Source organism: Aethalodelphis obliquidens, unplaced genomic scaffold, assembly GCF_003676395.1.
Source record: "Aethalodelphis obliquidens isolate GAN/ISIS:26980383/991018 unplaced genomic scaffold, ASM367639v1 scaffold3, whole genome shotgun sequence".
NCBI classification, from domain to species: domain Eukaryota; kingdom Metazoa; phylum Chordata; class Mammalia; order Artiodactyla; family Delphinidae; genus Aethalodelphis; species Aethalodelphis obliquidens.
In genome coordinates this window covers 50,839,797-50,864,381 of record NW_020837947.1, presented here as the reverse complement: position 1 = coordinate 50,864,381, position 24,585 = coordinate 50,839,797, and the positions used below count along the sequence as shown (strand labels likewise).

At 42.8% G+C, this 24,585-nt stretch overlaps 1 protein-coding gene across 2 annotated transcripts in view; it reads left to right on the top strand.

Annotated features, from left to right (window-relative positions):
* Positions 1 to 24,585, top strand: part of SOBP (sine oculis binding protein homolog) — a 167,535-nt gene that overhangs the window by 79,848 nt on the left and 63,102 nt on the right. Inside the window, exon 5 of one of the 2 annotated variants that reach the window (XM_027089374.1) lies at positions 13,292 to 13,387. The exons of the other annotated variant lie outside the window; for it this stretch is intronic. Within the exon in view, the coding sequence (XP_026945175.1) occupies positions 13,292 to 13,387 (96 nt within the window). The remainder of the gene's footprint in view (positions 1 to 13,291; positions 13,388 to 24,585) is intronic. 2 annotated transcript variants of the gene reach the window in all.

Genomic DNA, 24,585 nt, shown 5'->3' with positions numbered 1-24,585 from the left:
GTGGTCTCTCCCGTTGTGGAGCACAGGCTCCAGACGCGCAGGCTCAGCGGCCATGGCTCACGGGCCTAGCCGCTCCGCGGCATGTGGGATCTTCCTGGACCAGGGCACGAACCCATGTCCCCTGCATCGGCAGGTGGACTCTCAATGACTGTGCCACCAGGGAAGCCTGGCAGGCGGATTCTTAACCACTGCGCCACCAGGGAAGTACAAGCCCTGTGTTTTAGAGGCACATCGTCACTTTGCAATGGTGGCGACAGTCACACTGGGACTCGACTCTTATTCATTTGGTAATTGGTTATTTTAACACAAACTGTGACTAAGGAACATGATTACACACCTGTCAGCCATATGACGGGAAAGAGAGATGTCTGTGAGCAGGAGAACTGGCTGCATTTCCACCCGGGTCTCCGTGGAGTCTTCTCCATCAAAGATGTCATATTTCATTTTTACCTTGAAACAAGACAGACATTATAGCTACTGCCTTGTCTGTATCATTTATAGGAATTGCTGCCACAGATACTAATCTAAACCAATTCTGATTATATCTTTGTAGACATCAGATCCTAGAGCAGGAAGGCAGGATGTAATATAACGAAACAAATGAGTATAAACATTATATGGTACCCGTACAGCAGCTTCCTGCGACAGGGCAAGGGGTGGAAAGAAATGAAAGTGTTTTGTACAAGGAGGGCATTTTACTTTAAGATGAAATAGGTCAGTAAAATAAAAGAAAGCTGTTTCTGATTGTACAGGTGACTAAGTGGAGGAGGGGATTCTCACTTATGGTGAGGGGATTGCCAGGTGATTCAGAGTCCTGTCTAAGGGTTGGGAAGGAGGGATGATGTGTCCGAAAGATGAGGATAAACACAATAAGAAACAAACACAAAAAAACCTCAAAGGCAACAATATTGAACTGAATTTTAAAACAAATAAGAACCTAATAAGAGTTGCAACATTTAGTTTAAAAAAGCCCTAGCCTTTTGAATAAGAAAATAATATTCACTCATTTGCACATTTTCTGAAAATGGTGAACCAAATATTAGATTGTTTGGAAATTCTTCCTCGCCTCTATTTGTCTGCTCCTATCCATCTTTGGTGAGGCCATTCAGTTTGGAAAGAGTGTGTGGTCACCATGTATACATGTCCAACCTCTGCTGAGCATTGAAATCAGCAAATGATACAGGTGTCGTCTATCACTGAGTTAGAAACAAAGTTCATACAGGATGAAGTTAGTAGCTGGAAAATAGGGAATAAAGGGGGATGATGTGAATGGTAAAGAAGGGTACCAGCAATAAAACCTTGGTTGTTAATTTGGCAGAAGTGTGGTGAAGGTGGTGGAATTCAACATGTAGCAGTCTCCAGGAATCCCAGGCTGCTTATGTGGGTGGGAGCTGCCCAGTGAGGGTGGAAAGTTTCTTGATGGAGATGTTACACATGAAACATAAGAGGAGATAAAGAGGTTAGAAAACAAAATGATGCCTTATTTGCAGAGGGCACAATGGGTAGTCAGATGGCAGAAGAGAGATAGAAGCCGTCATTAAGTACCGATGCTGTGTAGGGGGTTAGGATACTGATTAGAGGGTGTGTTTATGCATTTCTAAAAGCCCTCAAACCTTCGCCAGTGTCTTCGCCTTTGCCTCTCGCTGCTGACCATGCCCTATAGCTGCCTGCAACTTGATTTTAATCAAGACTTTAATGATAAGAAAAGATACTGAGTCACTATGGCCTTCCTGCCAGCTGAGTTTTTCTCTCCAGAAAAGAAGTGGACTTGTGAAATTTAAATAACTGTCATCTATTGAGTTCTTACTCTGTGCCAGGCATTGTGTGGGACATGTGATGGGTTTTCTCATTCAATCCTTGCAACGAATTTCTAAGCTGGATGTTACGTCCCCCGTTTTTATCGGTAGCACCGGAAATCACGCTCAGCTCGTTATTGGCACCAAATGGCTCTCTTCACCCCTTTCTGTACTAACTTCTTCAACCAAATGGCACAGGGCTGCTCAAACTTTCAGAATTTTCTCTTGCTTTTTCTTGGTTTTTACTTCCTCATAATTCTTGTGTGTTTATGAGAATATTTTCTACTCCTTACTTTTTGTGGTTTACTTTTATTTACCTTTCAAATTTATAATTATTTAAAAATCTAAATTTTAAATAGGATATAAACGTATGATATTCGACACTCCAGAAGGTGTATGGTTAGACCTTGGCTAGGGATCGTTCGTTCTATTGTTATCATTGAACTTCAGAAATTAAAATGTGTTGAGCATGTGGGCTGGATGCCATTCATTTTGGATACTTAGTTGTAGATGCTCAATGAGTGATGAATGAATGAATGAGACCTCAGGAAAAAATTATGTAAATGCTCTTGTCATTGCGGTCTGTTTTCTGTGAAGTCACAATGCCACACAAAGTGGTTTGGCGTAAATTTGGAGTAGTGCAACCTACAGTTTATGAATTTGGGCAAAACATTTTAATATAATCCAAAGGGAAAGGTCTGTCATCCCGTAAGGCAAAGAAATGAATGAAGTTTCTTTATCACACTAGGATACTTGATTGCATTCTGCTTGTTATTATTAATAAAGGAAAGCTAATACTAGTAATAGTTATATCAACTGATCATTCTTATTCCCCTTTTACTATTTTCCACATCAAACCATAACAGTTTTATGTTCTATGCTTAGGCAAGAGCCACAAGAAGAGTTTTATGAATTTAGAATCCTTTGTCCTTGAAAACATGTCTCAATCTTTTTTTTTTTTTTTTTGCGGTACGCGGGCCTCTCACTGTTGTGGCCTCTCCCATTGTGGAGCACAGGCTCGGGACGCGCAGGCTCAGCGGCCATGGCTCACGGGCCCAGCCGCTCCGCAGCATGTGGGATCTTCCCGGACTGGGGCACGAAACCGTGTCCCCTGCATCGGCAGGCGGACTCTCAACCACTGCGCCACCAGGGAAGCCCGTCTCAATCTATCTTGATATCCAAGAAAAGATTTGGGCTCCCACTCTCACCTTAGGATCCCATAATCTTAAATTTGTAGGATGAAACCAAAATATAAGAGAGATTTGAAAACAAGCAGGCCCCCTAATGAGAAGTCCGTCAAGTTCAAGGATGTGTCCTTCCCCATCTCCATGCAGAGTTCCTCCTGCTGCTGTGCAAGACTCCTGGGCACACTCCCATTTCGATGTCCACTCCTCACCCTTTCTCCCCTCCCATCGTTCCCCGTCTCTGCCCCATACCTCAAGGGCAGAATACTTGGAGAGGCCATTGCCCTCCACCTTGGTGGGCTCAGGATTTCGGTCTGCTCAGGCTTTGGTGTCTTCTTGTTGCTTGTGTTGGCTGTGGTCTAGTAGACCGCCCCTCAGGCCCTTGTGGGGTGCCAGCTTCCGTGACCACCTCCATTTGAGCTGCGTTGGGCATCAGTGCTTCACCATGAAGAGGGGAGACCACAGGGCAAGATGTCCCTCTTTTCCACCAGGACCCACAGGGACGTTTGAGCCATCATTTCTCTGCCTTCCGAAAATGTCTGCCGTTTCTCTTGCTCATTGTCAGCCAGGCTTCCTCTGCTGGCTGTGCCGCTGTGGAAGAGCCCCTGCGGTGTGGGGACAGGAGCCGGTGCCTGCTGTCGAGACACCTGCCAAGCTTTGTCTTTATCAGCTCTTTAGCTTTGGACAAGGTACTTAACTTGGCTACACTTCAGATTCCTTGCTGGCAAAATGGAGGTGGTAATGGTAACACAGACCTCATAAGGGTTTGGGGAGCTTTAATGAGCTGAAGTCTGCAAAATTCTTAGCATGGTGTCTTGCACAGAACAGACTTGAGTCTTGTGTTACTGTCAAAGTGACTTCTATATTGAGTTTTCTTCCTTTGTGGTAAGAGCCCTGTGAAGCGGTCATTGAGTTGGAAGTTCTGGAAGTGGTAACGTTCTCTCCAGTGCGGTCCAGTCTGTGGTCTGGGAACCTCCTTCCAGTGGGGCTACCAGTTATCTCATATCTAGAATCACACTGGGCAACTGAGATACCAGGGTGCAGAGGAACTGGAATAGTTTGGGAATTTTGGTACCAGAATGGTTGGGTGAGGGAGGGATTAAAGCAAATGGGGGGGAAGGGGGAGGGCTGCTCACTGTACAGGGAGCCTACGCATCCCCTGTTCTCAGTTATTCTAAAAAGGGAGAGGACGTGGAGACCCAGGTCATTTTTTGTCTTTTGTCACCTGGGTTTTGATTCCAGAATATACTTCCTGGAAGTATAATAATAATAAATAATAATAATGATAATAGTAATCACAACAGAGGAACAAGTGTTAACTGAAATTGTCATCCAAAAATGGACTTTAACCTGATACTCGGCAGAAAGGCCTCAACAGGCCTTTCTGTCAACCCCAGTCAAATTCTGCGCGAACGATTATCTCCTATTTAAACATGCCACAATCCCACCTTTTATTACCTCCATTCATCATCTGCAGAATGACTGGGCTTTAAAAACTAAGACTCCAGAGAGTGTTGTTTGAGCAGAGGTTGTTATTCATGAAGCCTCTGTGCTGCCATCTTTGCCGATTGGTCCTGGGGTTGGAAGCCAGGTAATTTACACTTTGTTCCTCTAAGCCTGATGGGGCCTCTGTTAACAGGTCAAGGTTCACGTGGATCATAATTGGAGCTGTCAGGAGGACCATCCTGTTCAGAATCGCATTCTGACTTCACGATCTAAAAGACCCGGGGGCAGAGCCCATGGACCGGTCACCCTGTCCTTCTTTGCTTGCCCCCTCCACATAAATCACAGCACCGCTCCGAGTCAGTCAGAACATTTGTGTGGACAGTGCACAGTGACAGTCAGGGTTTTACACCTAGTCCTGGTCTTTCTTCTTCATGTTCAGGCCAATTTTAGATCTTTACACACATTGCATAATTCACAGTTCTGTTTCTTGCTAAAGAAATCGTATCTTTAAGACAAATCGTACTTGGAGCACTGTTATTGGATGCTGACCGTAAAACTGTCCCAGGCCAAAGCAGTGACCAGAGTAACCCTCCTGTGGCTGTCCAGAGTGGAGGACCAGAGTGGACGGTCCAAAGCTAAGTCCATGAGGGACTGCAGGCTCCAGGCAGGCCAAGTGCACAGATGAAAGGGCCCAAGGCAGGGCCAGAGTCAAGGGTGAGAGTGGAGAGCTGGGAGTGGTATGGAAGTGGACTCAAAACCAGAGCTGGTAGGGGACCAGTGACAAGAGTGCAGGCTGATTGCTGAGATCAGCCTCTGGGTCTCTGCAGTCCCGTCTGCAGGTTAGTGGGCACCCAGGGGACGGGGCTGACTGCGGCTTAGCATATGAACTGTCCAGAGGAGATGGAGGCAACCCTGTTGTATCTGGACCTTGATTATGGCATTTCTGTGGTTGCTGGTCAGAGAAAAGAAAGTCATCTGTGATTCCCTGCCTTCTGTTTCCCCTCTAGGGTCCCAGGGTAATAGATGCAAATGAATAGCGAAAAACCAAATGGCGGGCTATGGGCAGAGGTGGGGGGGGGGGGAAGGGGAGCAGTCAGGAGTCTGGATAATCCACTGTGGATCAAGGGTCCTGGGATGATCAGAAGCTGACTGGGATGTGATAGTGATGTCGCTTTAGCTGAGAATTGAAAAGAAGGGGCCACATGCCCCAGTTGCCGGGTCTTACATGTGGCCACTTTGAAAAAACAGTTCTTACCAAACAAAGACACTCAGGTGACCTGACAAATAGCAGTGCAAGATGAATCCAGAAGGGTCACCTGTTCGCTAAAGAGAAAATAGATTTTAAAAAGGAAAAGCAAAAACAGGGATTTCAGAACCACTTAGCAACTGCTCTGATTATTCCAGACACAGCTGTAACGTGCTGGATTGAGGATGATATATTTTAGTCCGTGTGGTAGCTGTATTTCAGGCTGATGTGGAATCTGTTGCCGTAACTGTCATGCAATCCATTAGGGCCCTGAGTGAGGGCAGCCATTAATCAGGCGCGAGATCAGCCCTGTAGCCTCATACACTCGCAGGTCTGAGCAGCTCTGACCTGACGTCGTTTAAGGAGATGCTCATGGAGGCCATAAACATGATTTGATTCCCATTATCTTCATGTTGCATGTTTGTTACCGTTATTCTTTGAAGACTCGAAATTGGCTATTAAAAATTTATGATACATATAAAGGTTTGTATGGAGTGAAAAAAGGGCAGCAGCAAATAGGTCCGTCTCATCCATCAGAGATGTGTGAGCTGTCAGAGGGGCCTGAAGAGGTATGGAGAGAGCCCCTCTGCTTGCCAGTTGAGGAGGATGGAGAATTAGGAGGAACTTCGCTGGGGGAAACAGCTTCTCCCTCGGCCCACATGCTAAGTGGGAATTTAAATACATTTTGTTAAAAGAGCAAAGTAAAGCAGCACTGCTGCAGAATCCCATAGTCAGTCTTCAGTGACAAGCTAATGAAAGGGAGGGCAAAGGATCGGGATGCAAAGATTGGTAGCAACATGAATTGAGCAGATGCCTGGCTCCGCACATTGAAGTTTCTGGGTGCCTGGAGTATCTCCAGAGCAGGGAGCCTGATGCCAGGTGGGAGTCCTCGGTCTAGAAAGAAAGCTCTCTGCCCAAGCTGCATGCACACACAATCCTGTCATGACCCATCTGCCTTCTGATGTTCAGTGACTTGAATATGTACCTACATAGAAACAACCCATCTGTAGAGATAGGCAGCTCAGAGTAGAGAAAAAAGGGCATTTCTGGGTCTTACCTTAAGGAAGGGCAAAGGATTAATGAATCCATTCAACGTATATTTATAGGATTGTTATACAAGGTACTCGCTGAGCATGGGGGCTTCATACATAATGCACAGTCTCTGCCCTCAGGCGTTTCCATTCTGGTAGGGAAGGTGAGAGAGGAGTCCTAACTGGGGTGAGTTACACCAAGGAGTCCCAGATGGACTTGGGGCACTATGACTAGGTGAGATAAAGAAACAGGGAGCGAGGCACCAGGTTGGTTGATCTAGGAACGGAATTTGGGGGATGAGAGTTTCGTAGGCAAAGACCAGAGGTTAGACTGATCTTTGTTAGGCAGAAGTCAGTCCAGGTGGGAGGTGGAGGAGAGAAACATATGGGACAAAAGGATTATTGGCTAAAGTCCAAATTGAGTACAGGATCTTCAGGCTAAGACCCTAGTGTCTAACCAAGTGGGAGGGACACTAATCAAGTTGGGCAGAAGTTCATGGAATAGTTGGTGATGGTCCAGGTGTGAGGCAGATGACGTCAGAAAGCGCCAGCAGAGGCCTGCTGAGACTCAGTATGGAGAGTTCTCCTCGGTTCAGGGGCAGAACATTCACCTCTGGGGACTGGGGTGCAAGGCAGAATGTCCAGCTGCTAGGGTTAAAGGATAGGGACTCATTCATTCATTCATTCTCTCACTCACTTACCATTTATGGAGCCTTTATAATATGCCAGGCACTAGATGAGGCCCTAGCGATTTGCAGCTGAACTGACCACAGTTTCTGCACTCAAGGACCACACAGATTAGTGGGGAAGGCAAACACATAGATGGTCATGGTACAGTGCAATGGAGGGAGTGGATATAGAGAGACAGAGGGGTACAAAGCCCAGGTTAGACCAGGAGGAAGAGGTCTCAAGTGGGTTCCTAAAGGAGCTGCAGTCTGAATGAAGGCTTAAAAGATGCCTAAGAATTTTCCAGGAGAAGGGTGGGGGAGGAGAGATGGAAACTGGTTTTACCTTGAGGAAATGAGGTAAGGGACAGGAATCCAGTTGAAGGGAACAGGGCTTACAGTCATGAGGAATTGGGCCACTGAGATGAGAGTAACTTGGCGGTACCTCAAGTGGAAGCAGGAGCTACTCCGGAGGCCTCCGTGCTTGTCCAGCCCAGGGCCAGCACTGGCTGAACCTCACTGAGCGGCAAAGAAGCTGGGCTGTTGTTTACGTCAAGTCCACAGAGATGTTCGTGACGTGCTGAAAGGCCACATGTGGCAGCTGCCGCTTATTCCTCTCTTTGCTTCCTCAAGACAGTGTGTATAGACATTCGACAAAGGAAGTTCAGACCAGAAATGGTACACCAGAAAATGAAATTCCAGGGGTTTCTAGAAGTGGTCTCCCTGTGATAAATTCAATTTATCTTGAATTTTGAAAAGAAATTCTATTGCTTCTGATTCCAAAAATTAGTTATAAAATCTAAAATTTTTGCTCTAGAGCTCTGTATCTCTAAGCGTACTCCTGCAACTTTGAGATGCACTATTTTTGATGTTCCCAAGTCTAGTCACCGCAGCACATGTGTGAGCTGACACGTGCTACATCTGCTAAAGGGTTGGAAAGCAAAGTCTGGAAGCTCTACAGCGCTCCCCCGAGCTCTGATTCCAGGCAGAACCTTTTCTTGTTTTCCAAAGAAGTTCTGAAATCACAATGACAGGGAGGTGTAAAGTCCCATTCCTCACAGGGAGGTATTAACTCCCAAGCCTAGTTATCTTTCCATTTAAATGGCAACAGTGTTAACCTTTTCATTGAGTCAGAAACATTGCACTTTTCTGGGATGGGCCAGTAGAGCTGTTTTTAGAATGTTCCACATTTTCTAAAGGAATCCTCCAGAGGAGAAAAGATGCTGATCTTGCTTGGATATGCACATGGTACCAAGGCTTTAGCCCAAAGGAATAAGTGGATTCTTTGAAAGAAGAAATAAAGTTTGCTGAATGTAAGAATCAAAATTTAAAAAGTAAATTAGTGATGATTCACAGGGAAAGAGAGGTGAAAATAAAGTTTGTTTAAGCCAGAGGTGTTTGAGGTAGAGAGAAAATTAGTCTTAGTTTCTCACATTATCTATTATTTATTCAAATGCTAGACATGGCATGAAAATAGATGCATGACTGGAAGCGAGATGGGGAAATCCCCTTGCAGTTTAACTGAAGGACTTTAAGTTTTATTTCTATTCCATGGCAAGAAGTGAAGCCTTCTTACAATAATAGATCAAAAATGCACCTTTGGTTTGACAATCACATTTGTAGTAAAATGTGAAAAAGTTTCCCATTTGCTTTTCCCCATAGTTGGCATAAATCTCTAGCATATTAGTCAGAATAAAGCTGTTGAGAATAAGACCCATGGAGAGAGTTAGTTCATCATGACGTGTTTTGACATTCCTTCTGTCAGAACTGGTCACTTTATTTATTTATTTAAATAAATTTATTTATTTGTTTGTTTTTATTTTTGGCTGCGTTGGGTCTTTGTTGCTGCGTGCGGATTTTCTCTAGTTGAAGCAAGCGGGGGCTACTCTTCGTTGCGGCGCGTGGGCTTATTGTGGTGGCTTCTCTTGTTGTGGAGCACGGGCTCTAGGCGTGCAGCCTCAGTAGTTGTGGCACGTGGCCTCAGTAGTTGTGCCTCGCAGGCTCTAGAGTGCAGGCTCGGTAGTTGTGGCACACAGGCCCAGTTGGTCTGCAGCATGTGAGATCTTCCCGGACCAGGGCTCAAACCCATGTCCCTGGCACTGGCAGGCAGGTTCTTAACCACTGCACCACCAGGGACGCCCAAGAACTGGTCACTTTAGAACAAAGTCAGACATCAACACTGGTCTCCTGGCCCCGGTGGATACCACGAACTGGTGGTGGGGTGGTCCGCCTCGACACAGGCCGTTAGAGGAGGCACAGTCCTTAGAGAATTCCAGAACAATAATGAAACCAGCCGAAAGTTGGTCTGCTTTGTGTTATTACTGTGAGCAGTGATTCCGAGCAGCTTCAGTGTTTACATACCCTCCCTGCAGGGGTCGTGGACTCCCTCTGTCTACCTGCATGGTACGCCATTGTCTGCCACCCATAATGGGGCAGATGCAGAAAAAGGCAATGGCTTCAATATACAAATGAATCTGAAGTGCTGAAATGAATCTGCGCGTGTAGGGTAAAGAAGTTCTAATGGATTTTGTCTAACGTTGCCACAAGTTGCTGTGGAATGATAATTAAACTCGTTCCTACAGAGCGCTTACTATGCTCCAGTCAGTGGCTGGGGCCGACGATCCAATGGCGAGAAGCCGGACACCATCCTGCCCTTAGAAAGCTTGCAGTCTGGTGGGGAAGACAAAAATTACAGCAGCCAGTGTAAGGGTGCACCTGTGTCAGGCCTAAGAGAGGGCAGAGTGGAGGTATTTGACTTGGTCAGTGAGGTTCAGGAAGGCCTTTTTGAAGAAGAGGTATAGTAGTTCTTCCAAGACTATTTGTCACACCAGAAACTAAAAATAAATAAAGAGAAGTTTTTGCTTTAAGCAGCTAGTCATGAAATCTCTAAATCTTTGGAGTAAACCCCACTGCTGGAGACACATCCTGTATCCTCCTAGTGTTGCATAGCTGTTCACTCCAGTGGGCCTGGGGCCTGGCTGGGGGCCATGCTGACAAGTCCGCTCAGGGCCCCCTCTCAATACCCCTCCTCCAGGCACACTCCTGACATCAGTGGTTCTCGGGCTGCCTGTGCATTACTACCACCTGAGAGCTTTAAAAAAAAAAAAAAATTCCATGTTGAGGCCCCACCCTGGACCAGTTAAATCAGAATCTTGGAAACATCATGGGGAGGGGGAGTTCAGGCATCAATACGTTAAAAAAAAACAAACACCCCAGATGATTCTCATATGCAACCAGAGCAGAGAACTACTGCCTTAGATGAATGCACTTAATTTCACTTAGTCCAGTAATAATAGTTTAAAATTTTACATTAAAAAACTTGAGAATGCAAAGGGAATTACGTCAGTGAGAGGTGTGTGAGTGCTTGTGTGTGCACACACACGTGAGGGTGATGGTGCTTGGTCTTCTTGCATGTCATATGCTTTCCGTCTCTGTGGCATGTGGTGGAAACACAGCGAATGGCTGGAGGATGGAATTTCTTGGACTCAAGAATCAGGTTGATTATCAGAGGCAGACTGTTCCAAGCTCCATGGAGTGTGATGCAGAGGCAAATACACGGTTTAATAAAGAAGCAAATTTCTGCCTTTCTCTCTCCACTTCTAATCACTCCAACCCTCCTCTCCTTTCTCTTCCACTGCTGTTTTATTTACTCTCATAAATTATGAGACTTTATATAAAATCCTGGAGCCCCTTTGAGGAAGCACAGGCAAACCTTAATGGGTTTTTTTGCCCCATAAAAAGCATTGTGAGCACCTTACATGTAAGTGGAATGAATATATTTTTGCCACTAATGTTGAAAATATCCCCAGGCATCTGGTGTGTATGAATGTGTATACATAGTACATGCATAATAAACATCTTCCACCTTATGAATATTTATACACAAGATACATATATATTGAATATAGACATACATATGTAAATAGTAGCCCTTGTAAACTATATGCCAAGTATGTTTCCAAGCATATGCATCATAGTGCATCAGGAATATAATAAACCTACCACCAAGTTTAGCATATTTTGAGGTGGTGTCTTCTACAGAGTTGTGGTAGGGTCTAGTTACTAACCAGGTATGGGTTTCTTTTCATCACTGAAATGTTTGTTAAGCACCAACTAAAAGTAAGGCGCTGGGCATAGTAGAGTAAGAAAGATGAAATAAATGAGGTCCCTGCCTTCAAAAGACCTGCACCTCACAGAGTGCCTTAAAATTCACTTAAGAATCTGACATGTTTGCTACCCATTGGCATCTTATCGCTTTTTATACAGCTGCCTTTTATGTATACACTCTGCTTTAAAATGGGCCCCATTTAAGGCTCTATTGGCTTAAACACTGATGTAGCTGCCTAGTAGACCTGATGCTGTGAGAAGAAACATCACTGGTTTCAGTGCCTTGATTGGACATGAGCATGCTTACACATTTTTTCTGTCACACATCGTCCAATCCTGCATTTTTATTTTACTCTGATTTGGTAGAGGGGGGGAATAAAAGGTAAAATTAAAAGGCACCAAATCCCAGAGATGTTTGTAAATCTCAAAAATACTTTTTGTAACCCCAGTATTACTACCATGACAGTCCACTTCCAAATTCCATCAGTTCCCTCCCTGCAATAAGTGGCAGAAGCCTTTATGAAAGGCAAGCTGTACATTCTAAAATGTACGGAGTAGTGATCCCTTTCTAAAACGACAGTCCCTAGTCTAGCTGAGAGCTCTGAGTGATACTTGTCAGGGGCAGATTTCACGCCATTAAAAGAGAAACAATACATCAGCGCTGTCATCGCTATGCACAGATGTATGCTCATTGTTTTCTCCCCCTCAGTCCATACATCACAACAGGTAGTTCTCAGCTGTTCCCCTGGTGCCAGACATACATTTTATCTAGAGAGACAGCAGATAGAACTACCTGCTGCTTCCTGTGCGGCTCTCCCTGTGTTTCTCTCCCTTCTCCTACTTCACTTGGGCTTTTTAAAATCAGCTGGCAGGGAGCCAGGAGCTCATCATTTTAATGCAGTGCAAAATGGAATATGCATAATTATATGCAAGCCATATGTGAGGGAGACAGCTCAGCTGTGAATTTCAGGAGGCCAGGAAAGAGAGAGCAGTTAGGGCTGAGATAAGAGGAGTGCAGAGCAGAGTGCAAGTGTCACCCAAATGAATGGTTTAATGAGTGTGCTGCAGACACGCCTCCTTTCACCTACCTCTTTCTTCTCTCCAACTCCAAACCAGAAACCAATGGAGATTAGAAAGGGAAGACTGTATGCAAGGGGTATTGCTAATGGGTTCTGTTAATGTCTCCATTTAAACTTCAGCTTTCTTAATTAACAGTGTAGATGAAAATAACCAGTAACTTTTAATGCAGCTTCTTAATTAAATCTTTTTTTTTTTACTGCATTTGATTGAAGAATCATTGTTCTTACTAGATCATTACTCCTTTTAGATCTTTATTTAAAAATTGAGGGGAATCAGTTTATCTCTAATAATATTACAATGCAAAATATAACTATGCAAATTGCTTTTCTTATGGCCTTGCTATTAGAATTTTTTAAAAGTGCATTATCTAGAGATTGCTTAAGCATGCCAAAAAGTTTAAACACGTATGTATGTCATATAATCCTAAATGTGCAACAAAAGTCACTGGAAGTCTGAAGTGGTGGTAATTTTCAACAGAATTATTTGCTTTTGATTTGTTTTGTATCATTTTAAATATTACACCACAATGAATTTGCATGTTCAAACTGAACTATGTAAAGAAAAATAAATCCCAAATTTTGATACCTAAAAGGCGTACTGCGTATTTAAACAAATTTCTTATTAATGTTGTGATTTCTCGATTCCCGTTTGTTTAATGATCTGAGCTGTTATGCTTTTAGCTTTTTTTCTTCCATTATTTGTAAGTCCCTAAATAGGCCATTATATTTCCCTTCAGGCTAGAGATGAAGATGGACATGCTGAAAATTTTCCCCAGCAGCACTATGCTAAGGAAACTCCAAGGCTTGCCTTCAAGAATAACTGCGAACTACTTGTAAGAATAACATACTTACAACAAGTCTAGAATGTTACTTTAGCACAGTGAAAACAGTTTTTGAAAGGGTTTGTTCATTATTACATAAGTTTTGAAGTATTATAGTTTTTCTGTATAGAGTTCTAAATGCTAATTCTGATATCACTGAATATGAATTATAAGATCTCAAATTGTTTGCAAATCTTTTGTATCTGATTATAGAGCTTGGATGGCCCTGTCTTTATTAGCTTGTTCTGTATAGTAGTTGATAAGCAGCCATTTGGAGAATGGCTAGTAAAGTTAAAAATATAGAAAAAGACAGTTGATGTATGTAGCTTGGAAAGAAAAAAGAAAAAATCCCATCCCCATCCCTCCTCCTACTTCCTAATTGTACACTATTTTAGGAGACAACATGGTAATATTTTGTTCTGCTAGGAAAGATAGCAGAGTTGACACGCAGTACTCCCTTTAGAATTCAAGTATTCCTACACTCTCTTGCCAAACTCAATCAGGCGCTTTCTCTCTCCTATGTAGAAGTCAAAGCAGCGACAGGATGCGGGGATGTTTCCAAGTCGTGAGAGAGAGGATCTCAGCTGTGACAGGGACTCTGTTCCAATGCAGGGTTAATTTGCTGTTCATTTTAGCATTTATAGCGAGACAAGATGAAAAGCGAGCAGGAATGCCTATTATATTTCTATTAAATGAATCTGTTGGGACCTAATGTTCTTGATTAGCTTTTGAAAACAAGTGCTCTGCAATGCATTTTCTGTTTACCTAAAGTAAACAGAGAATGAATTGTCATTTATTTAGAGATTCAAACACTGCTTTTGAAAATGAAGCTTTATGAGGGATCTAGCTATGTTGTCCCTAAATGTTCTTTTCTTTTCAATTGCATTAAAGCAAAACATTTGCTCCAACTAAATGAAAACACTGAAAGAGAATGAGGATGCTCACTTGTTACATTTTGAGGTAGTCTCTTTTTCTGTTTAGTTTTTTGGCCTAACAGCACAGCCCTGCCAGGTCTCTGCGTTAGGAAATCCCACATGTAACAGTCTTTGGACTTAGCTCTGATACCAACTGTTCATTAAAAACAAAGTGTCCAAAGAGCAGGAGAAGAGAGAAAAATACAGTTCTTTCTCATTCTAGCCACAGTAGCTGGATGTTGACAGTAAGAAACTCCTTCCCACTCCACAGTTTGCGTGGTTTACAATAGCATCACTTATTCTGTGTGTCGTCCCTTGACCAACTAATCCACAGGCAAATTTGTTGCTTATAAGTGCAGTTTTTTTCCCTGAAATTTTAACTCACCTTATGTTTTATCTTAGGGCTCTTAAACCTCCAGGCTTGCTAGCATTACCTGTTTGGGGGGAACCCTTTTCTTTCATTTTCGTTTTAATGTTTTACTCCGTCACTCTGATTTTCTAGCAGAAGACTATAGGGGCCATTTATACTATGTTTTGGTATCAAAATGCTTTTGAGAGTAGCTTACTCCTTTTTAGAGATATTGTTAAAACTAATATGCCATATTTGATTTTTTTTCCTATTTATTGGAAAAATGAATGTGCTTGAGTTCTGGCTGTGGTCAGTTTATACTGGAGAAAGTAAAACATATATGTGAACATCTTTTCCAGCTATCTTTAGAGAAAATATACATTTAGTCATTGCTGTGCTTAAACATGATATTGTGTTGGCAGTAATTTTGAGAGATTGGTACAATCTTTGTCCTTTTAGTCGCTGTTAGAAATGCTTTATTTTGGTCAGTACACTTTCTTGTGATAAAAGAAAAAAAAAGAAATAGAGAGAAAAAACAAGTAAGCTTATTTCTCCAAGGAGAATTGTAATTTTTTTCAGTTGCAAGAGAAAGGATGGTGTTTGGCTGGTTATGAAGCCCTGAGAAGTTATGCTTCTATATGAAAATGATTTGTTCATTCATAAGAGAGAAATAGGAAGTCCTTGGAGTTTTCTTAGTGCAGCTTAGGGCAAATTTTAAAAAGACTTGGTGAGAGAAGATTGCAAGCCCCACTCCAAAGGGCTTTTCTTACCTTAAGGGTGGGTCTGCCATCTTGCATGGTTCGCTAGAACAAGGGTGGCTTTAGAAAGTGGGGGAGCTCTTTGGAAGATGGTGATGGCTCTTGGGAGAAAGACTTGAGGGCACAGGTTACTTCCAGGCTCCCAGGTGATCAGGAACACATGGCTGGAAGGCTAACCCTCTGGGCCACAGGTGTTGACAGAAAGTACCCTGGCCAGGTAGATGGGACATGGCCTCTGACTTTATAACTGACTATTGATTGTCTCTGCTTCTTGGAAGAGGAGGAATATTAAGTAACCTAAACAAAAGCAAAGTAGAACCGATGCCTAGAATACACAAGTGTGTGTAATCAGAAGGCACTGACAAAGAAAGCATTGGCTGATAGAAAAACCTGCTATGTGACTGTCGATTTCCTGTAGGTATTGCTTTGCCCATTTAAATCTCAAACTGTGATATGTGCCTTCACACTTAATGTACAACACAGATGACTAGATATTTAGCTTGGTGGCCAAGATTCTTTGGTTGGTGACTGTGTAGCAGTTTCCTTATGCTTTTTATTAATTTTGAAAATGCAAGGCTGTCAAGATGAGTGGCATTAGATAAAACTTGAGTATTATTTGATATATCACAATTCACTGTGGCCCCATCTACCTCTTCGTAGGTAGATGTATGTACACACACACACACACACACACACACACACTCCTCAGGGTCTTTTGCTGGCTTAAGTTTATGACCAAAGCAAATAGCTTTCAGTAAAAGAAAATGTGGGAAATTCACATCACTTGAACAATACAGCATCGTGGCTTATGAGAGCCCAGAAGAGGGAACACTTAGAGCCAGCCTCAATGACCAGCCCTTGTCCCAAATCCCAACTCTGTTGCCAGTCCCTTTACCATTATTGCCTCATTCTTTTGGGACTAGAAGGCCTTCTCATTTCCCCTATTAAAATGCTCATATTGATGGTGGGAATTGCATTAAGAGCCAGAGTGGAAGAAGGACCTAAATCATACCTCTCTTAAGCTAGTACTTGCTCAGTTCTTGAAAGCCACCTGGGGTAACACCTAGCAGAAGTATAGCATGAGCTGAGTCCTTGGAGGGAGAAGACTTCTAGCTAGAGAAAAAGGAACGTTGAAAGAGTTTGGGGAAGGAATTGAAGACAATTGAGCCCCAAGTGTTCTTAGGGGACAGAGAGCATCACTGTGTTCAGGAAGAAGGTTAAAATATGGTCAGAGGGCTTCCCTGGTGGCGCAGTGGTTGAGAGTCCGCCTGCCGATGCAGGGGACACGGGTTCGTGCCCCGGTCCGGGAAGATCCCACATGCCGCGGACCGGCTGGGCCCGTGAGCCATGGCCGCTGAGCCTGCGCGTCCGGAGCCTGTGCTCCACAACGGGAGAGGCCACAACAGTGAGAGGCCCGCGTACCACAAAAAAAAAAAAATAATAATAAAAAATAAAAATATGGTCAGAGATTAGCAGCAATCAGTGTGGTGTAATTTGGTTGGAAAGAACCCGGGTTTAGGAAGTCTGAAAGGGGAAATAAGAGAAAGGAAACTCAAGAGGAGAACAGCCTGTCTTCCTTAGTTCCAGATTCCCGGGTCATCACCTAGACAAAGTTTGACTCCTTTTGGCTTTTCCCTACTCTGTTGAGGGTGGGAGCTTTGCAGAGGAAAGGGGAGGGGGCCCTCAGTTGGGAAGCTAAATAAAAATAGCATCGGGGAATAATTATTTCTTCTTTCTGAAAGAAGAATTCATTCTTTACAATGCCAATGTAGGGAGAAGATGAAAACTATTTCAGTTTTGTGGCCTTGTGAATAGAGCTGGTGGAGAGGAGAGTGGCCTAGGCAGTTCTGTGGGCTGATGTGTCCATCTTATTTCCTTGTGGAGGCAGCAAGGTGGATTATAAGAGTTGTATATCGCCCTTAGGCAGAACTGCTCTGTATTAATGCAGTGTTCAATTAACCAGATATTACTGATCATCTTCTATGTACAAGGCATTTTACTAGACAGTGCTTTGGGGGTTCACAAATAGAAAAAGACACAGTCCCTTCCCTGAAGGAGCTTACAATTCAGTAGGAAGAATAGGCATATGCAGTATTGTTAACCGTCAGGAATGTGGGCCCTCCGGTCTTCCTGAAAGTTAGAATTTTGTCTCAACTAGACTTTATACCATATCACTCTGGTGTGGTAGCTACGGGTCATAGGCACAAAGGCTTAATATTTATGGTGATACAGCTGGCATCATATCACATTGGACCCCCGTTTCGCCTTTTGGACCTCTTTGCATTTCAGATCTTCATCTGTAAAATGTGATAATAAAAGGGTAATAGCCTCAAAGGATATTGTAAGGATCGAAAGTGATGACATATCGAAAGTGCCTGGTACATACAACATTCAGTATATCTTCACTGCTATCATCATCATGCTTCTTTTTTTCATGATTATTATCATTACACAGTGAGCTGTGGCCCTAGAGAGCACCCACAAAGTTCTGGAGTACAAAGGAGGAAGAGATTATTTCCACATGCCATAATTAGAGACTTAACAAAGGAGGATACCTTTGATCTAGGCCTTACGTGGGTTGGATTTTCTATAGTCGGAGCTGGGGTATAAGGGAAGGGGTCATTCCAAGCAGAGGAAAATAGCATGGGCAAAGGCAAGGAAGTGGGAAAGTACAGCCCAGGTGACTCACACCTCATTTGACAACTAAGTTGGCTGGAGTATAGGGTACCTGAAGGATACAGGGTGAGCTGGTAGGCCGGCCCATTTGCAGAGGTCTAAATAACTGACACCATCCTTTCAAGTCTAGACTTCAGTAGTTCTGCTTCATGGAAATTCCTAGTACTTCTGTGGATTAAAAAAAAATTATTATGGAAAACTCCTAACACATACAAAAGTAGAGAGTCATATAATGAACCTCCATGTACTAACAGTTATCAACAATTAATCTTGCTTCACCCACCCATTTACCCATCCCACCCTTTTATTCTGCTGAAGTATTGTGAAGCCTATATGCTTTTTTGTTTGGTTGGTTTTGTTTTGTCTTTTTGTAAAGACTAGCACACCACTTCTCTGGCTATGAAGAATCCATTAAGACTGAGTAAACTGGGAATTAGAGCTTTGTGACTATGTATACATAAAACCAATGAATCTTGGTTATGCAATATGCTTTTCCCTCCCTGCTCAGCACAGCCTTGTAAGGCTTGGACGATCAGATGGAGTTTTGTTTTGTTTTTTTTTTTGCTGTACGCGGGCCTCTCACCGCTGTGGCCTCTCCCGTTGCGGAGCACAGGCTCCGGGCGCGCAGGCTCAGCGGCCATGGCTCACGGGCCCAGCCGCTCTGCGGCGTGTGGGATCCTCCCGGACTGGGGCACGAACCCGTGTCCCCTGCATTGGCAGGCAGACTCTCAACCACTGCGCCACCAGGGAAGCCCTCAGATGGAGTTTTAAAAACCCTTAAGGTGAAAGACTTGCCATAATGCTAGCGATGACTTGAGTCTTCTTTGTTCTTCTATATTTTAATTTTTCTTTCTCTTTTTATTGATGTACAGTTGATTTACAATGTTCTGTTAGTTTCTGCTGTACAGCAAAGTGATTCAGTTATACATATGTGTACATTTTAAAAACATTCTTTTCCATTATGGTTTATCACAGGAGACTGAACATAGTTCCCTGTGCTATACGGTAGGACCTTGCTGTTTATGCATCCTATATAGAATAGTTTGCATAGGCCCCTAGTTTTAAATGTGTTTATTTAAAAGTAAGATCAGATCTCTTTGCAACCCAGCCCCTCTCACCAGTACATGTTGGCCTCATCGCGGCAGTGAGGGGGAATTCTGGATTGCTGTCAGATATTAGCTACTGCTAGGCCTTTCTGGCTAGATCATGGAATCTTAATGAGAACGCCCAAAAGGTGATAAAAACAGCCACATTTCACTTGAAACTCGATAGGCTTTTCAAAATAGGTATAATTGACCAAAGACCTCCCTTAACACTGCCAGTCTTGCGGAAAGCCAGATACATGACCCAGCTCAACTTGAATTGACACACTGTTTCTTTGCTGTTACAACTGAGCAGCCCAGGCACTGAGAATTAAAATTCATGGTGACACACTTGGACTCCCATCACATCAAATAAAATATAGTATGATGTATGTGTATGTAGTATGCTGTGTGCCGGTTTCCTGAAATAGTAATTGTAAATGCCCCAAAGGTGTAAAATGACCCAGAAATCCCCAGGGATTGGTTGCTATCTAGAGAGAGTTGGCCTATCCAACCATTTTTTTCTACCCACCCTCCAGATCCCTTTACTCTGGAGCTACTCCTGTGTTCCCACAGTTCTCTGAACTATTTTTTTAAAGAAAAATGGACCGTTTTAGAAAGAAGAGGACCAATCTTAGACTGAACAAGGGTCAGTTCCAAAAGAGGTGGCACCATTATGCTCTCCATCTAGACCATCTGGACTTTAACACAGGCAGAGGAGTGGATTCCACCTGAGTTGTCCTATTTCACCTGCACACTCCTCTGTTTCCATCTGTGCTGTTGTTTCCCCTGGCTCTCCAGCTGGCTCTGCTGCTTCTCTCTTTCTCTTTTTAGCCCCTTGGCTCCCATTGCTGCCATGGTCTTGTGATTTAGAGCCTTTTTCTTCTCCTGTACAAAGACCCTCTCCCACAAAGACCATCTCCCCTCACCTACCACCCATTGAAACCCTCTTTTAACTGTCCCTTTTTAGTTTCTTTCTTTGGGGGAGAAGCTGTCTGCAGGAGGGCTGGAGTTCCCCTGCTTCTGCTCTGGTGTAGGTACTCTGCTTGGGATTAGATTTGATTGGAGACCCTTGGTCCCCTGCATGCTCCCTTTTCTAAGGCATGGAGATCTTCGCCTTTCCCATTTCAGGGCCACTGTGCAAAAAGGTCAGAGGCATATGGTTTGGTGTTCATGCTAGCTTACATGAGCAGTCCATCACACAGTACATCACAGTGGTTCTTGGAGCCAGAGAGAGGGATCGAGGACCATGTGTTCTCCAGGGGAGGCACTGTGGTATGGTGGGTAAGAGTGGGTGTCCCAGTCCCAGCTCTGCAGACACGCCAGCTGTGCAAGCCGGGCAACTTTCTTACCTGCCCTGAGCCTCAGTGCCTTTATCAATACAATGAAGATAAATAAGGGTTGTTTTCAGGAGTAAATGAGATCATGTATATGAAGCACTTAGTGCGCCTGACACACACTAGGAAAAAGTTCAATAAGCAGGAGTCTTATTACTAATAAAATGGATCTAGGAGGTGGCATTAGTTTAAACAAAATCTTCAGGCAAATGCTGGAAGTACCTGCCTTTATTCTCTAACGAGAGTCTCTTTCCAGTGGGGTCGGATAGAAGCCCACAGGTAATATTTTAATTTAAGACAAAACTTCAGAGAAACCCTTGAACATCCACTCACTTGCCTATTTATGCCGAGGGCACTAGAGATGCCTGTTGGCTGCGTAGCAAATGTTGCTGATTTGTGAGGTACTAAAATGTTGGAATACTTTTTCAAAGAAGAACTTAAAACTTCCAGAAAATAGTACGATGTTGGGGTAAAGAGCTTGAGCTCTTGAACCAGACTATTTGGTTCAGATTCAGGAGGCTCCACCACTCCACCCACTGGCTGTGTGACCTTGGGCAAGTCACTGAATATCTCTGTGTCCATGTCCTTGTCTGTAAAATAAGGACAACAATCCTATGTATCCTGTAGGGTTGGTGTGAGGTCTGAACGAATGAATACCCCTATGACGCTTAGAACGGTATTCAGCAAATGGATGGCATTCAATTGAGGTTGTTGTAATTATGATTATGGTTATTTCTTTCAAGGTTGCATACTTACTAGCACATCATAGAATACCATTGACCAAATTTTCTAGCAACAGATTATCTGAAAGTCGTATTTATATTTGCATGCAAAAGCCACAATAATTCCTTGTGAACAATGAGAGGGACAAAGGTGCATTATGCAGACAATTCTTATAGCTAAGCTTTTTAAAAATATATATAACTGTCCAGGAAGATTCTACGTGATCCAAGACCCCTTCATCTTGCTCTCCCCTTTAATACTAAAATTGTTAATCTTAGAAATATACAACGAAGATAATAAATGCAAAGCAAAGGAAAAATATAATTTACACATGTAAATGTCTGCAGTAGCAAATGGACGTGCGTCTGATAAGCCTGTTAAGGGAAGGAGACAAGAAACCATCCTTTGTGGGGCGCCCCCAACGTGCCGTTGTGCTTGGTCTTACAGACCCTTTTTTAGACCCTGTACGCTCTATACCTTTGCTAGTAGATATTGTTATTATTGTTTTACAGATGGGGAAATTAAAATTCGGGGATGTTACGTTCCTTGCCCTGGGAGAGAGGAGGGGATCTAGTGAGCAGGCGCAGAGCCTAGATTTGACCCACATCTCTCTGACCTGTGCTCAGGCCAAGACACACTGCCACCTTCTCAAGGTAGGGACCAGGTCTGATACATTCTTCCATCCCAGGGCGAGAGAAGGGGTTCAATCTATGTTTGTGACATGAAGGAATTAAGCAATTAATCCAGAATCGCTCTTTGTAGTTCCTTTATGGTAACAATTCTTTGGTAGAATTCGGAAGCCAGAAAGAACATCTGTGGGAACGTTAGGAAGGGGAGTTTATTCAGAAAGGCATGTCAGTGTTTGAGAATTTCCAATGAATACTAAATTATAGGGAAAGGAACCAAAGTATATATATTTTTAAATTTGGTACTCTATAGAAAATATAATTTTCAATGTGTTATAAGCGTTTGAGTGGGTTTTTAAAAATCTGACAGCAATAGATGATATATGATAAATGTTAAATCTTCTTTTGAAGATTTTGATTCTTTTTACAATCAGTAAGGCCGTTTCAAAAAAGGCTTGGCCTCTTTTGATTTGATGGGGTTGTATTCCTCGGGGTGAACTGATCTATTGCCTTCAAGACTTCCGGCCATAGGGTAGCATACTGGAGTTAGGGGTCAGTGACATTTTCCCTCATTGTTTTAATTGCTAGAACTGAACAATTACCCAAAGTACCAAAGAGAATTCACCTTTGATGGCTTGATAGAAACTCTACATCATATATCAAGCAAAGCCAGAAAACCAGATAGGATATCAATTATCAATATAAAAGTGCCTAAGAAACCAGCCAGAACTAGGATTAATCATATTTAGTCATATGCTTGGTTTATGGCTAGAAGAACAAGCTAATGAAAGTCTCTTGGGAGAAAAAGGGAAAGGGAATAAAAAGTATTTGGACTTGAGAAGAATGACATATATGAGTAATAAAGGAGGCAAGAAATCGGAGATGGGGATGTGGGGGTGATGGGGGACCGGTGAGAGGAAATTTCAAGAGAAGAAGAAAGATAGACGGCCATGATTAAATGGCAAATAAGCAGGTTCAGGCAAATACGGTCTTTAATGTGTTTTCTCATTGAATTTGGCTTAAGCGTCTTTTGTAATAATGTTTTTTGTACACTTCCTACTCTTCTGGTTTGAGGCATCGGACTCTCCATGAGGGCTGTCTTCCCAGCTTCTCCTCCTTGGCCACGTACAACCAGAAGTTGAGATAACCCTCTTTTAAGTCCAGATGAGGCTCCCCTAGCTGAGAGCTCTGTGTACCCCTGAGAACCATGCTTGCCCACCCCATATTTTTTGACTCCAAGCTCTCACTGCCAAGGGCCCAGGTTCAATCCCTTGTCGGGGAACTAAGATCCCGTGTGCTGTGCAGAAAGGCCAAAAAAAGAAGGGGGATTGCATGTTACAGTTGATGACTTGTCATTTTTTTCATTGGCCATGTTTTTTCCTAATGGTATAAAATAATAGCATCTTAACGATCAGTGGTGATACAGATTCAATGATCTGTGGACGTAGGTGCTCAAAAATTATTGTTGGTTGAACGCATGCAATAACATATCCCCCTGGTTCTAGTTCACATAAAAACGAAATGCTTAAGGTTGGGTCTGGGTTGTGCATTGGCCACGGACAAGGTGGAGTGGAGGGTTGGTCTGTGGTTGTCTTGGCTGAGAATTTTACTGCTGTATCCTTTCCCTTCAGTGGAGCTGATAGATGGCTTTGTTCATAATTTCAAGGGAAATGTTGAACCAGTTCAGACATACTCCCGATAAGCCAGGTTTAAAATAATAAGCAGTACTTTTGCCTTAATTATCCAGAAAAGTCCTTAATGTTCTACTTTGGATTGCATATCCATCAATATTTCTCTTGAAAATCCATGAAGATACATTGGTGGAGAAGCAATGGTTTCTCTCTCTCTCTCTCTCTCTCTTTCTCAATAGAATGAGCTGTAGATTCCATTAGGATAAAGTATGGGTTTTTAAAATAAATCAGGATAAAGTATGGGTTTTTAAAATAAATCAGGATCTTTTTACCCCTCATCATCACCAACGCCATCATCTCTTAGAGAGGTTCCCAATCTACAGAAGAGACAAGTACACATAGATAAGTACATTTCCTACACTTCAAATTTGATAATCCACCTTCAGGATATCAGCTAAGTTACACCCTATATTTAACTTTGTGAAATACTCTGCTGTTTTATAGTGTTCGGATCTCAATATAGTTTGGTTTCCTTTGAATGGAAAATTTGAATCTGATTCTGATATTGCAGCAGGATCTGTTATACTCTTCTTTGTGTGAACACAGAAGGGGAAAACCACATAAACATTTTTAAATGTCAAAGCCTGAGATGGGAAGGGAGGCGTTATTTAATCTTGAGCATATGCTAGAATAAGGCCTTCAAATGAAAAGTAGCCTGATTATTAAGATACATGAAATACTTTGGGGTCTCCATTATATAGCCATTTCAAGCAGTGGTGTTTTTAACTTCTAAATTGTCTGATAAATGTGTTAGGACAAAAATGGTGTAAACACTAGTTTTGGCTTAGCGAAATATTTATATATTTGCCAGAGAGCTTGAATTTTGACAATTTGTGACATCATTGTGTATATAAAATACAGTGTATGAAGGCAAATTATATATCCCATGCAGAAATGTGGATACATACATAAAGGAAAATGAAAATAAACTAGAGCATTACAGAAGTGCTTATGAGCCTATGGCATTTAACACATCTCAATCATTTATGCAGTATTTGATATAAACATCAAAAACATAATTTGATGTTTATATATGAACACATAAAAATAAATA